The sequence below is a fragment of the Fistularia commersonii genome, chromosome 20, assembly GCF_037954325.1.
Source record: "Fistularia commersonii isolate RoL2024-O1a breed Wild chromosome 20, RoL_Fcom_v1.0, whole genome shotgun sequence".
Classification (NCBI taxonomy): Eukaryota; Metazoa; Chordata; class Actinopteri; order Syngnathiformes; family Fistulariidae; genus Fistularia; species Fistularia commersonii.
Genome location: NC_141303.1, coordinates 6,767,035 through 6,781,374, shown reverse-complemented (window position 1 = coordinate 6,781,374; position 14,340 = coordinate 6,767,035). Strand labels below are relative to the sequence as shown.

Here is a 14,340-nt window from a genome sequence, read left to right as displayed (position 1 = left end):
TTTTATGGACAAGCCACTTCACAGAAACTTGCATCCATTTGAATCTGCAGGGAAATGCAAGAAGGAAAGACCCATGGTGCTGAGCCTCAGCCTCAGCAAGCCGATGTCATATCTGACCTACCTGCTGGTCTTCTTGGTTTAGAGATCCCACCAGATGTTAGAAACGTTTTAAAGGTAGTTATCACTTTTATTGTAAGCAAAATGAGTGCATTGCTTTGACAATGGCTTAGTCAGTGGCAAGACATTCAGTAAAATGCTAAGAGTATGGCCGGACTTTCATTGAAGGCAACATTTTAAGTCTGTATGCGTTATTACTCATGTATTTTTAAGGTCTCTTCTTCATAATCCTAAATTGATCACGTAAACTGTGAATTCGTAGGGTATGACTGCGGGAGCTCACGTTGCTGCGACCGAAACGTGGGATAATAAAGCTGCTGCTGCAGATTACCAGCAACCGCCTTCCGCTGCACCCATTCCAATGATTCCAAAGACTGTGGATTATGGGCATGGGCATGGTACAAGTTTTGTATATAGCACAGTGTCAACTTATTAAATACGTAAACTGTGGATATTGTTGCTAACAGTAAACTTGTTGATGTTTTAGAGCCAGGTACCACTGTTGAACGGATATCTTATGGCGAGAGAATTGTGTTGAGGCCTGACCCAGTAACATCAGACAGGGGTTATGAAAAAGGTAAGTTAATCTCTGTTCATCTGTTTCATTTCCCAATAAAAATGTCTTTTTGCACATTTTATGACAAAACTCTGAATGTTGTGTACTTTGCCATTATTTTCAGAACCCCTCAGGGAACCTTACAGTAGAGACCCATATTATGAAAGAAGATCAGACTCATACTTGGAGCGTCGGGAGTACGGTAGAGAAAGGGACTTCTACAGAGATAAACCTCCACCTGAATATGAAAGAGAAAGATTTGAGAGAGAACGTTTTCCACCAAGAGAGAGAGATGACAGGTAACATCCGTTGTCATCAAGATCTCCCTCTTAAACTATTGCGAGGTGTTCTGCTCTGTATATGTGTAATATTATTTTCTGCTTGTTTGTTTTTAATTCAAGCACACAGTCGTTGGTTGATGAAAGGTACTATATCACATTGTGTCAAACATTGTGATAAGTCATCAGTGTTTACTGTTTGAAATCACAAACCTTCTAAAGCCGAATTTAACAAATTCATCCTCTTCCCTCTTATAGATCTGCACCGGCGCCACCTCTTCGCCCAGGATACAGGGAAAGAGATCGAGATCTTCGGGAGCGAAGTGGCAGTCGCGATCGGGATGATCATTATGGAAGGCCTGGCTTTGATAGACCTCTGTATGAACGCACTGGACTTGACCGAAGTGGGCCTGAACGCTACAGCCTTAGCCCCTCCCCTTACAGTATGTTTACCCCAACGGCAATCTTATCTTTGAGTGGTCAACTGTTGTTCATTTTTCATGTAATTTTGTTGCTCAAGTACAAAGATAATCATGATTTTCGAAGTTGCTTTCGCCTAATTTTACAAAATTTCAATTTAAGAGCAAAATACAGCAATGCAGCAATGAATTGCATTTTATTGCATATCAGATTATTTAATGTTGACATTTCTAACAACAATTTATCAGTATTACAAAACTACATTTTGTGAATCTAAAAGCCTTTCATTTTGTTTAAGTGAATCTAAGAGGCTCGGCCAGTTTTAACCCAAACTGTTGTCTCCGATGAAGTAAGCAACAGTTACATATTCTGCATCTTTTAGCCTCACTCCCACCAATAAATCTTCAAAAGCGTGCCAATCCTCAGTTTTGAGTCTTTGGGACATCATTTATTCATCCATACTTTCATTACTCTCTTTTGCAATCAATTTTAGATTGCAGACCTGATGTTAGTGATTATCTATGAGGAAAAAAGTAAAGCCATAGTTGCATGCAGGGACCTATTGGATATTATAAATATCAGGTCATAATGAGGAAAATCATGACTAGCAAATATTATCACACAGTTGACAGAAGAAGTTATCCAGAGGACAGGGGCCCTTCCACTGCGCCACCTCTTCCACCTCCACCCCAACCACCTCCACCAGTTGAGAAGAAGCCAGAAATCAAGAATGTAGATGATATCCTCAAACAACCTGGCAGACAATCGAGGCCTGAAAGGGTAATTATTGTTACTATCATGTTTTTAGCTAATCAGCCTTACATTAATCATTGTGTCGACCTTACATTGAGTCATATGTTAAAATAGATTGTCATCATCATGAGAGGCCTTCCTGGGAGTGGAAAGAGCCATGTTGCAAAGCTCATTCGAGTGAGTACCAAATCAGTACCATACCAAAAAAGTTTTTGCAGACTGAAGTTAGCGTCCGAAGGAATATTTTTTATTATTTTTAAACAAAAAGATCCATGAAACAAAATGTCAAATATTACTTATGAGTGTTTGTTCGACAATATCAAGGATAAGGAAGTCGACTGTGGCGGTGCCCCACCAAGAGTTCTGGTTTTAGACGACTACTTCATGACCGAGGTTGAAAAAGTTGTAAAAGATCCAGACACAGGGAAGAGGGTCAAAAGCAAGGTTGGTGTGACATACTTCCATAACAGAGTGATTACTAAATTTAAGTTAAAAATCACATGACTGATCTTTATTGAGTCCACTGATGTGCGGCAACTGTGTCTTGTAGGTTCTTGAGTATGAATACGAGCCAGAGATGGAAGATACCTACCGGAGCAGTATGCTGAAAACATTTAAGAAGACACTGGATGATGGCTTTTTCCCTTTCATCATTTTAGACACTATTAATGACAGAGTTAAACATTTTGATCAGTTCTGGAGTGCAGCCAAAACGAAAGGCTTTGAAGTAAGTTGTTTATTTATGAGATCGATAAATATTGCTTCAGTCCTATAGTCTCTATTATTGTTAAACTTCTACTAAATAATATTCTTCTCATCTCAAGGTGTATATTGCTGAAATCACTGGGGACATTCAAACCTGTGCGAAGAGAAATGTTCATGGACGCACACTGAAGGATATTACCAAGGTCTGTAGGATCAATGGGCTATCTGGCAGTAATATATATAAAGATAGATTTTGACTGCAGTTTAGGAGTGTAGACACATATTATATTAATTCAGCATTCTGACCACAGATGTTCAACAACTGGGAGCCCTCGCCTCGTCACATGGTGCGTTTGGATGTACGGTCCCTACTTCAGGATGCTGCTATAGAGGAGGTGATTTCTATATCTACTCTATGTATAAGTAGTCTTTCTTTCTGAAAAATGATGGAAGAGGGAATCAGCCCCAGTAACAGTTCTAAGATTAATGGGTTCACCTCATAAGCCACAGAAGCACATTATATTTGCATTGTTTGGTGGCCTAATGATGGTGCTTCTCTCCATTAGGTTGAGATGGAAGACTTCAATCCTGATGATGAGCCAAAAGAATCCAAGAGAGAGGAGGAAGAAGAGGGTGATCTGGTAGGACATGATTTAACCTGTACAACTGATAGAATAATGTACAACTTTACTTCCTGTATTCTGATCTACATATTGAGTCATTGAGTCTTGACGACAATATTGGTGTTTAGATGGGTAGTGCAGTTTTGTTTTTGCTGATGCTCTGTTGAAGAATAGATGAATAGCAGAGGTATAGGGTTAATAGAAATACATTTTCTAAATAACAGCATCACTTTTTGTTGGTATTTACTCTGATTTTAATGTTAGATCAGACAACCCTTTTGGGATAAATGATATATTTCACATAATTTACAACACACACACATATATATATATATATATATATATATATATATATATATATATATATATATATATATATATATATATATATATATTATATATACATATATATATATATGAAACTTTCTTCTTGGCATTTAGTCAAGAAAAGTAATAATTATTGTTCACTGAATAAAGAAATTAATTCCAAAAATCTTCGGAGTTGCGTCAAAGTAAAAATCCCCCTGCGGTAGGGGTTGAAAGGACAAACTTTTTGATGGTTTTGAGATTTTTGTGTGTTTCCTCTGTTTTCACCTTCAGAGCTATTGGCCAATTGATAGCTTTCAGATAAACAGAATGCTTCTAATCATATTTTACATATGAGATCAATGAAAGACTGAATAAACCTTTGAAGAATTGGCCCTATTTGTGCCTTGTTGCATGTTATTTAGCATAATCTACAACGTACTGTGCTTTAAACTTTGACCTTTTTCTGAGCTAATATTATTTCAGTCTGCCCCAATAGATGTTTAAAATGGAATGGGAAATCTGATTTTCATCTGGTGTCAAATAATAACAACAGAAAATACAAATCTTAAAAACAAAATTCTCATGTCGCTCAATCTCCTAAGAAACAAAAGCTTCTCAAGACTTGAAAAATGAAAAAAAAAAGCTGATTACATATGTCCAATCTCTCAAATGATGGGGAAAATAGTCTTTCTCTGCCAATTTCATATTCTGGCTTAAAAATGTTTTCGGTCATAATTTTTATTCAATTGTTTTGTTTTTTTGTCAGTCTTTTAATAACATTTATTAATATTTTGCCATTGAATCAGCAACAAATGGTTTCTGAAATATGCATAGAGCACACAATAAAGCATGCAATGTATAATTTGCTTCAGATGCTTCCCACAGCCAGAAATTTTACATTCACCCCATACTCATGGCTGGAGCTCATAAGACAGACTATCATACAAAGATGCCACGCACACAGAAAAATACAAAAAGACAATTATAGAAGTGATCTCAAAATTTTGATTCATGATATTTTGTTGATGAATCCAACATGGTTGAAACAGTGAAAAGTACAGGAAATTTAGTTTATTTGACTAGATTCTATTTGTGAATGGGTTGTAGACATGACTCGGTCTTTCTGGAGAATGGACTCGTGATTGACTTTTTGGTATTTTTTCTTTTTATACCCTTTTTGTTCAAGCAGGGAAGATCTCATGTAATGAGAGCTTTTCCTAGCATTAATTGAATGAATGGAGAGGTTTTATCTCAATACTGTTATTTTCTCAGACCCTGGTTCACTTTCCACAATGGGCTTTTAGGTGTGGAGTTTGCATGTTCTCCCCATGGCTGTGTGGATTTCTCTGGTTTTCTCCCAAAGTCCCAAAACATGCAGAGGGTTAGCTGGAAAATTGAAAAAATGCCCAGATGTGTGAATGAGAGAGTGAATGGTTGTATGTCAAAATATGTGGCCCTTCAACTGCCCACCTGTCTAGAGTGTAGCCCACCTCTCACCCTATGACAGATGGGATAGGCTCCAGTATCGTTGTGACCCAGGGACATCCATGCAGTAGTCAATGAATAAATATTCCTTTTAAATATTCAGATCACCCTGCAAATTTACACTTTCTAAAGGCCTTTGTTTGTCATTTAAACTGCTGTACAGACATGTCTTTTTGTGTATGATCATGTGCTTTATATCTTGAGTAATTTTGTACTGGTAGATCTTTTCATGTTGCGAGACTCATCCGTGTCTTTTGAAAGCAGTAAAGCCGTCTACATGGTCCACTAATAAACTGGCACATATATGCAGAACCCTAGATAAAATTGATATAGAATAGAACAACATCCATTCATTAAATCCTCATGAGGATTGTAATTTACAGTTTTAGGGTTTTTGATTGTGGCTTGTTAACTTATTTTATAGCCCATTTGGGAGGCTTTGATTTGCGGAACCCAGCATATAAAATGTGATTTGAATGTGAAACATTCTTCAGGCCTGCCAATCTGGTTCTTCACAGTTAGATGTCAATGTAATGCTTTCACAGCGGTCCTTTTGGTCAGAATATCGTTTGCCTCACAATAATTGATTTTGTTTTGTTTTTGTTTTTGTTTTTTTTTCCCTTCCATTGAAGTGATTACTGCCTTTTTTGTACTGTCAACATAGAGCTTGTTTCATGTACCTTAAATCAGGACTGTCTATTGCTCAGTCAGCTGAAATCACACGAAGTACATTGTAGAGCTCAGACGTTGAATGAAGAAGGTATTTTTTGCTTATCAAATTTCATTATGCCATTGATACAATGTTGCAAGTGTTTCTTAAAGAAACAAATGCTGCATAATGTTGCCTCTAGTTAAATTAGTAGTTTGTTTTGTTGTGTCTTAGCTTCAACCATGTGTTGATGGGGGGAATAAGGACAAAATATTTTGACAAGCTTAATTTAAAGAAAAAATATTTTAAACCCTTATAATGTTAATAGTCTCACAGCTATGCTTGTGAAGTTGACTTTCAGTTTTGTGTGAATGTAGCATCTCAACCTTTATTGGAGTTCTCAAAGTGGGGTCTTGAATTTAAACACTTTATGGAATTCAGGAATTCTTTAGTAGTTAAACTATGATTTAAATAACATTTATTCCAAAAAAAATCATATTACAATATATTTAGTTTGATTATATTGAGTTAGGCCACATGAGCAACAATAACAACACATTCTGGAACATTTATTTCCTACAGTGTGCCGTACATGTCAACGTGTCCAATCTACAATCGTTTTACATTCATGTGTACTTACTTACTCACAAATGATAGAATGATAAAATATTTCAAACTTCATACACGGCAATAAAGCATTTGGTATGTGCCTGAGCACAAGCTAGAATCTGGTGGAACAATGAAGAAACAAAATGGTAAGAAGGGCCAGTCACTCAAGCAATATAAAACAGGTTATACATTTTTAACATAGGTTTTGTAAATAGTGACACTTTCAAATGGTAAGAAATTCTAACCTGATGCCTCACCAACAATTACGCACAATTAAAGGATTGTGTGGGTTTTCAGTGACAGAATTTTTTATACATTTGTTCAAATAAAATCCTGAAATTCAATTATCAAGAAATTGAAATGGAATCAATCGTACTTTAACACATAAAGAAACACTGTTTCTGTTTTTGCATGGTTTTGTTATATTGTAACAACAAAGTAATTTTCTAGAATTTGTTTTTTCAAGTGAAAAATACTGGAAAATTCTCATAAGTTATGCAACATCTCTTAAGCTTTGTCCCCTTTGTGAGTTTGGCTTATGGGAGATTTTTTACAGTGTTACTGTACCTTAAAATATGCGTCAAAGGTTGGAGAAGTGGTCATTTAAGGCCATCAGCAGATCAGACTTTGCAGCAAAGTCACTACATACTGCATAACTTTGGCCCTTAACCGTTTGTTTTGTAGCACATTTGTATTGTATTTTTAACATCGGGAGCATAATTATCTATGGTTAATTCAGTCTTTGTTGTGATTTTCAATGCATTGTACACACCTACTTTCAACACTTGGACACAGACCGACCCTCATGAGCAATCGTCTTTAACACAAGCGGATAGTTCTTGATTCAGAAAACCTTATTTATGCAACTCCATAATAAATTCAGCATATATGTATATGATGACATACTCTTTAAAATAGGCATAGTTTCAAATCAAATACTTAAGACTAATGTCTGTGAAAATACAAACCTTGATTAAACAACTGCAAAACAACACAAACATGTCATTGTTTATTGATCCTATACACTGATGAGAACATTTTTAAGGAGAATGCCAGTGTTCCCAAGTGTTTCAGTCTTTTTAATTTTTCAAAGATATTTTTAATCTTTTCTTCAAAGAAAACTGTATAAGTGTAAAAATGTACTATCTTCCACATAGATACAGGTATCAGTGAATAGATTAGTCCTTCAAGTACCTGCAAAATATTTATTATTATCCAATTATAGTTTGGAAACAAACGCAGTATTTTGCACCGTTATAAGTACTGTTTAAACACTCAGGACTAGGCATGTGTCACTGTAGTCTGGATTGCTGACTATACAAAGCAAAAGGTTGAACTGCCAAGACATATTCTCCCAGTGGAATCCACGGTTACAAAGTTCACTCTCTTAAAGGCAGAATGGTTTATATTAATTCTTTTAATCTCCTTAATAGTGAACAAAATCTTAAATTGAACACATCAATTTCTTTCATTTTGTAGCAACACCACACTTAAATGTCTGCATGCTAGTTGTAGAACTTTCTAATACCCCTTTTCCACCAATATAAAAAAATGAACATCTCCTTAAATCAATCCTTTTGTCTTTGATATACTGTATGTCAAATCATCATTTACTCCCTGGTCAATTGACTTTGCATTTGCCATTTGTATATATTGGTTCAGTCTATATACTGCATAAACAAAAAACATGGGTGAACATGCTATTGTCAGCTGTGAGTCTGGAGGCTACACTTTTTTGTCATTTCTTCTGCAAGTTTATTTCTGTCTCTATTTAAACCATGCTAAGGGATTTTTAAATTAAAAAACTGTGATATCATTACTGGCTCCAATGCAGTTCCTTACCAGTTCTATTTTTTTAATGTATTGCGTGGGTACATTTTGCCATGTGGACACAAGAACACGTGAAAAAACAGAGCAGAGGTGGCATAGAAAGACGAGTTGGTCTACTGACGGTTATCTGGGCATGGGAGAATCTTACAACTCAAGCTACTTTTAGTCTGGTTTACCCATGTTAAAAGTAACTTGCTGTTCTCATGGATTGTGGTGGAAAAGTGGTATTAAACTATTATTATTGCAGTTTTCTACCATTCAGTTGCCCGTTTGTCTTTTGACCTGTGATAAACCAGTTTTCTTTCTTTTCAGCCTACCCCCATACCCCCTTTCTCTCTTGCTCTAATCATTATTACCAAGATGTTTAACTGTTGCAGTGTTTCTTCATATGATGTAGGGCTACATTCCAAAAAGCAAATGGGAAATGGACACATCTGAGGCAAAGCTCGGTAGGTACTCTCCTTTTCTGATGTAGCAACTTAAGCGTCTCAACTATAAATTTTCAATACACCTCATTCGTGTTTATTGTTTTAATTAAATCAACACTGAGGTCATTTCTTTCCGTACAAGTAACCTTACATTTTAATAGTGATTGTTGATTAAAATTATCGAGCAAAGCTTTTGATTATTAAGGTGACCGCATTTCATTAAAAAAAAGTTTTCAGATTCAGATAAATCTTCTAAAATAACATAACTGGTATAATATTGATAGTGTAGCCTTCTCTCTGCAAAAGTTTTTGCAGGTCAGTTTTACCTTTATTCATAATTGCTTAATTTCAGGCGGGCCTATTGTGGTTGCGCGTGGTATTGGATGAGAGGAACAACATTATTTAACAGATCATGATTGGCTGGTTGGCTCCAATCAATTCGTCAGTGGTTGGGATGAAGAAAAGCAAAGGGCAGCAGTGGCCTTAACTACAGTCTTAAATTTACACAGATAAACTAGATGGGCTGGGGAGCAGTGGGAAGAGGAAACGGGACAGTGAACACATGGCAGCCTTGGAGGACTACCTTCAGCTGCCAGATGACTATGCCACACGCATGTCGGAGCCTGGAAAGAAAAGGGTAAATATTCATGTTCAGCTACAAAGCAGTAGTTGTGGTTTGGCTCTAAAAATCAAAACACAACAGTTCTAGGTTTTGTTTTTCATGTGTAATTCATACTTTTAATGAACATCCCCATATTCATAATGTATGTGTTGCAGATATAAACAGTCTTAATCTTTATTTCCATCTCATTAGACAAGACTGCTTGTTTTCCCTTTTGTTTAGGTTCGATGGGCTGATCTTGAAGAACAGAAGGATGCAGATCGAAAACGTGCAATTGGATTTGTGGTGGGTCAAACGGATTGGGAGAGAATAACTGATGAGAGCGGCCAGCTTGCACAGAGAGCTCTCAACCGTACCAAGTATTTCTAAGAAGATAATCTCAGCCCGTTTTTTTCCTTCATCGAAAGGTACTTGTTACATTTTTTTATGTTTGCAGGTTTTTAGCTTCACACTTAAGTTTTCAAGTTTACCACTTAAAGATTGATTCATATGGACCTGATAAAATGTATTACTCATTTCTGAGTAACACCATGTTATCCTTTCAAAACAGACTTTAAATACAAGCAAATTGATTTCACTAGTTCAGATATACCTGTTTTACCTGATTTTTAACTTAATAATCAGTCAGTAATAAAAATGCAATCGATGGTTATTAAGTTTAATGTGTGACTTAAATAGCTCTTGTAATACATGTAGCAATTAATCCACTGAAGTTCAAAGAAAGTTTACATGTAAGTGATATAAGTCTCTCAAAAAGAAAAAAAACTAGCAATTGCTATTGCTCATAGCAACTGCTAGTTTTGCAGAGCATAGCAATAACGATTGCTAGCATAGCAATTGGAAGAAAAAAAATCAAAATCACCAGTGATGTCCCTTTTTTTCCCCAGATGTCCAGAATGTGAAACTGAAGCTGAGCATCGTCAAGATATCATCACCCATCAAAAATAGGTTATTTCATTATTTGGTGTATACGCTTTTTTTTTTCTTAACAGATGCTGAGAATATTCACCAGTTAATTTATAAGTCTTGATGATGTGCTTGGTCATGTATTCCATGTTTAGTCATATTTTTTGCTGTTTTATACTATCTGTGCTTTACCTGTAGCATTGTTTTCTTGAACCATTCAAACTAGAAAAAAACAATAAAATTTCACAAAACATTAAACTTGAGTTGTATGTTTTCTTTTCTTTTCTTCCCAACAGATTTCCCAACTGTTAGCTTTCATCAAGCTGCACCATGAGAAGACTAAGCTTTATTCTGTTGTTTAGGTGACTGTATACACTTTCTTTTTCCAAATTCGCTGTCACTGCATATGGTTAAAAAGTTTAGGAAAACCATTAGAAATATTTTCCATCAGATCATAAATGACTCCTTTTGCCAGATATTTTGGAGGTTTGTTTGTATTTTTGTCTTTATTGCTTTATTTTGTTGTTTCATACTCTTCTGGTGGTTCTGAAAAAGCCAGATTTACAAGGTGCTACCAGTTGTTTTTAGACAAATGTGCAATTTCAGTGAAATTGGGACTCATTATGCAGAATTAGCTTTTAAGTTACAACAGTCCCTGATGGATCTCCGTCTCTCTCCAAGTATTGTAGATGGACTAACGTTGTTGCTGCTACTTTGAATGTTCAATGTATTTAAATTTTTCTATATGACAAATATATGTGAAAACAATGGAAAATACAGAGATCCTTAAAGATCAGATCACACTTGCAGTAGTTAGTAGTTCTTGGGATCATTTCCTAATTGTGCCATTTACATGCTACAGTTTTATTAAATGGCAATTACAATGTTGACTGAGTGTGGAAACATATCCATACACTTTGCAAACTGTCTGGATAATCCATCAAAATGGTCCTCATTCATTTTCATAAATGCAGTAAATTCCTGGAATCTGACAAACTGGGGATTTAGCTTGGTCATCTGAGGTGTCCTATAGCCTTAAATGTCATGGATCTTCAAGGTTCGTTTGGCTATGAAAACTCACAAAACAGAACACTGATTAAAATTCAGGACATTTTAAGATTTTTCTTCTCATGTCGAATGAATTATGTCCAGTAATCACTCTTACATACACATTTTACATTTCACATTTAAAGCAGAGTTTCATAGCCCACTAGCAACCATAGCATATTACAAGCTATAAGCAATGCAAGATGGAACATTAAATTTTGTAGTTTTTCTCATCATATATTTATATATAAAATATGTATTTAGTACATCTATTAACAAAGCCTGGATGACACTGTCAATAAGAATAGTTGTTTGCAGGCTAAAAAAAATCATAATTTAAGTTACGTAGCATTCTTGACTGGACACATTTAAAATCCATACTTTTCTCAATCTTACTTCTTAGTTAACCGCACATCTTTTGTTTTTACATGTTTCAATTGTTCACACATTTCCTTCTACTTTAACACTGATCATTTTGTACTTTGGTGAACTTCCAACTGGTTACATATTTATAACCTGGAGGCACTGGACAATACGAGGTACCGGTACCTTTATGTGAAGCTCTTAATTTCACAGTGAGTTTTCTCATTTTCATCTTAATGTGTCATTTTCAGTTGAGCATCATATTTTCTCAGTGAACATGACCTGACTTGTCAGTTGAGCTGCTTCATGTTCATGTGTCCATCTGGAAGCATTTTTACAGGTTGTGACTTTTCTCCATCTGTTAAACTTATTTCCGGTCCATTTTGCTTCAGGTAAAGCAGAATATCAATGTCACAATATGAGATATTAACAACTATAGGCCATAACCTCCATTATAAGAAAAATACATATAAGCTGCAAATAATGTAATTCAGTAAGCAGTAAGCACTAGTCAAAGGGTTATTGATTATGCAACCCTTGGACGCGTTTTGTGATAGCAAATGTTATCATCTTGAGAGCCAACAAGTCAACGTTTTTTTCCCCCACATCTGGATTTTTCATTTTGATTACAATCATCATCAGTGCGACATCTGAAGACACTGAGAACCACATGTCACGATGGAACACACAATACTTCTGGTGAAGCTGAATTTGTCCCTGGAGAGCCAAGTTCTTCCTCTAAAGAAAGTATCAGATCTTCGTGGTGAGTATGAATGAGAAAAACAACCACTAGATGATGGAATCTTTGAAAGTAAGGTTTCACCAACAGGAAGGCTTCAGTTTTGATGGTATTGGCAGGTGTTTTCGGCTGTTATTCAATCCAACATGCAGAATTTGGCTTGATTGATGGCGTCGAAAATTACAGTTGTTCATCCAGTATTGAAGAAGAATGCCAAACATAATATCGTGAGGTTGTCTTACAGGATCAACACATCTGCAAAAAGGGATTGTTTTTGCTGCTGACAGCCCAAATAATCTTCCCAGCACAAATTGCAATTGCACACAAATCTGGCTCCTGTCCCATTCATTCTGATTTCCACAGGATCTGTGTAAACTGACCCAATCAGTCAGTTATCCTGCTTGTGGAACGTTTATGCACTGTAACTTTTAATTTATCAAACTTTAAGCTTCTGCAGTTAAAAAAAAATGGGTGTTAGCTGTATTTATAGAAGCATAGGGCCGTTGTCACTGATAAGTCTTTGCATGGCGTGTTTTCTAATGCATTTTGGTTGGAGGTCACGCCAGTAGCGACTACTTGGTGGAGTTCTTGGTCTCTGGACAATTTTCCCAAATTTCAGGGAAATTTTAAATGAACTGAGGTAGACCAGACACATTTCCTTTTGGCTATTTTGTCCGTCGATTTCAGGCTATCCATTAAGTATCTGATAACATTGATGGATGAAGTGTTGTGTTTTTTTTGTTGCCATTTTGTAATCTGCCCTTTTTCATGAGAAAATTAGTTGTCTTCAGATATTAATTTGAAACTTCTGCTCTATGACAGTAAAGTAAAAAAAGTCATCCCAATTTATGTATCCTAACTTACAGAACATGCTATTAAGTGGTGGTTATGTTTTGCTACAGAAGCACCAATTAAATTTAGCTAATAACCAAGAGCATTAGCCTTTTTACAATCTGCTGCAGCCAGTCTCCCCAGTCTGAGGTTATCTACATTAACAAAAAAAAAAATTGTCTAGTTGTTGGATTTCTTGTTTTTGACTTGAGGCAGCAGGTTAATTTTTCAACACACCAAGCAAATGTGATAAGACAGACCACAGTTTTTTAGTCTAAAGATAACACCAGGCTGTTGGTATGACATGGTCTCGAACACCGCTTGGTGAGATAGGGTCATACAAACCCTACCCTTTCAATCCAATAAAACCAATAGTACAGCCCACCTATATTGATGTCAGACACTGATAATTTACTTCTCTGCATGTCAGCAGCAAAACGAACGCTTTTGACTGACTAATTTTGTCTTATAAATGCACTGCAGTATTACATAGGGGCCATTTCATGTTTCCCAAAGCACTACAGCACCCACAAAAAATGTTTGTCTATCATCCATTCCAAACCGAAGTTTCCGTGTACGTGATTTTTTTTTTTAAACACAGTTCTAAATTGCCTATAGGAGTTGTCTGACATAGACATGGTAACTTTGAAGGGCATAGCTTATGATTAACTCTAAAAACAGGTCTTACACTGTTCACACATTCTGCATCTTTGTCAGGTGTATGTAGCGTCACGTCTATGCAGCAGCTCACTCTGTCATGGTTTGTGAGCAGGAAACACTTCATCTGCATCATTGCAGCTGTAGGCCTGCTGCTCCTTCAGAGTTGCCTTGGATATCTATTTCAAAAGGGTCATCAGGGGAGCAACTTAGCTCTCTACTGATTTTTAAAATATTTCACAATACAATGAAGGGGTGCATTTGCCCAAACCTGGCCTTTCATTTGAAACACAAACCAAATAATGTTGATTTATAATACTTTTTCTCTTCCTTCTGCAATGAAACTGTTATGAATTTTGCAGATATGCCAGGGAGGCTCATTAGCAGATAATTAAACTTCTAAGAGCTTTCCT

General features: G+C 36.0%; 1 protein-coding gene across 4 annotated transcripts in view; it reads left to right on the top strand.

Annotated features, from left to right (window-relative positions):
* ylpm1 (YLP motif containing 1) overlaps window positions 1-14,340 on the top strand; it is a 31,653-nt gene that overhangs the window by 9,811 nt on the left and 7,502 nt on the right. For 2 of the 4 annotated variants that reach the window (XM_086167665.1, XM_086167663.1), the window contains 17 exons: window positions 51-174; window positions 380-515; window positions 605-694; window positions 798-972; window positions 1,075-1,098; window positions 1,210-1,394; window positions 1,997-2,151; window positions 2,239-2,301; window positions 2,449-2,568; window positions 2,675-2,851; window positions 2,949-3,032; window positions 3,141-3,224; window positions 3,396-3,470; window positions 8,732-8,783; window positions 9,272-9,399; window positions 9,607-9,791; window positions 10,272-10,542. In XM_086167665.1, the coding sequence (XP_086023791.1) occupies window positions 51-174; window positions 380-515; window positions 605-694; window positions 798-972; window positions 1,075-1,098; window positions 1,210-1,394; window positions 1,997-2,151; window positions 2,239-2,301; window positions 2,449-2,568; window positions 2,675-2,851; window positions 2,949-3,032; window positions 3,141-3,224; window positions 3,396-3,470; window positions 8,732-8,783; window positions 9,272-9,399; window positions 9,607-9,753 (1,819 nt within the window). In that variant the 3' untranslated portion in view covers window positions 9,754-9,791; window positions 10,272-10,542. Of the gene's footprint in view, window positions 1-50; window positions 175-379; window positions 516-604; window positions 695-797; window positions 973-1,074; window positions 1,099-1,209; window positions 1,395-1,996; window positions 2,152-2,238; window positions 2,302-2,448; window positions 2,569-2,674; window positions 2,852-2,948; window positions 3,033-3,140; window positions 3,225-3,395; window positions 3,471-8,731; window positions 8,784-9,271; window positions 9,400-9,606; window positions 9,792-10,271; window positions 10,543-10,586; window positions 10,653-14,340 lie in introns of those variants that run through there. The other 2 variants (XR_015107717.1, XM_086167664.1) reach the window with 2 other exon arrangements.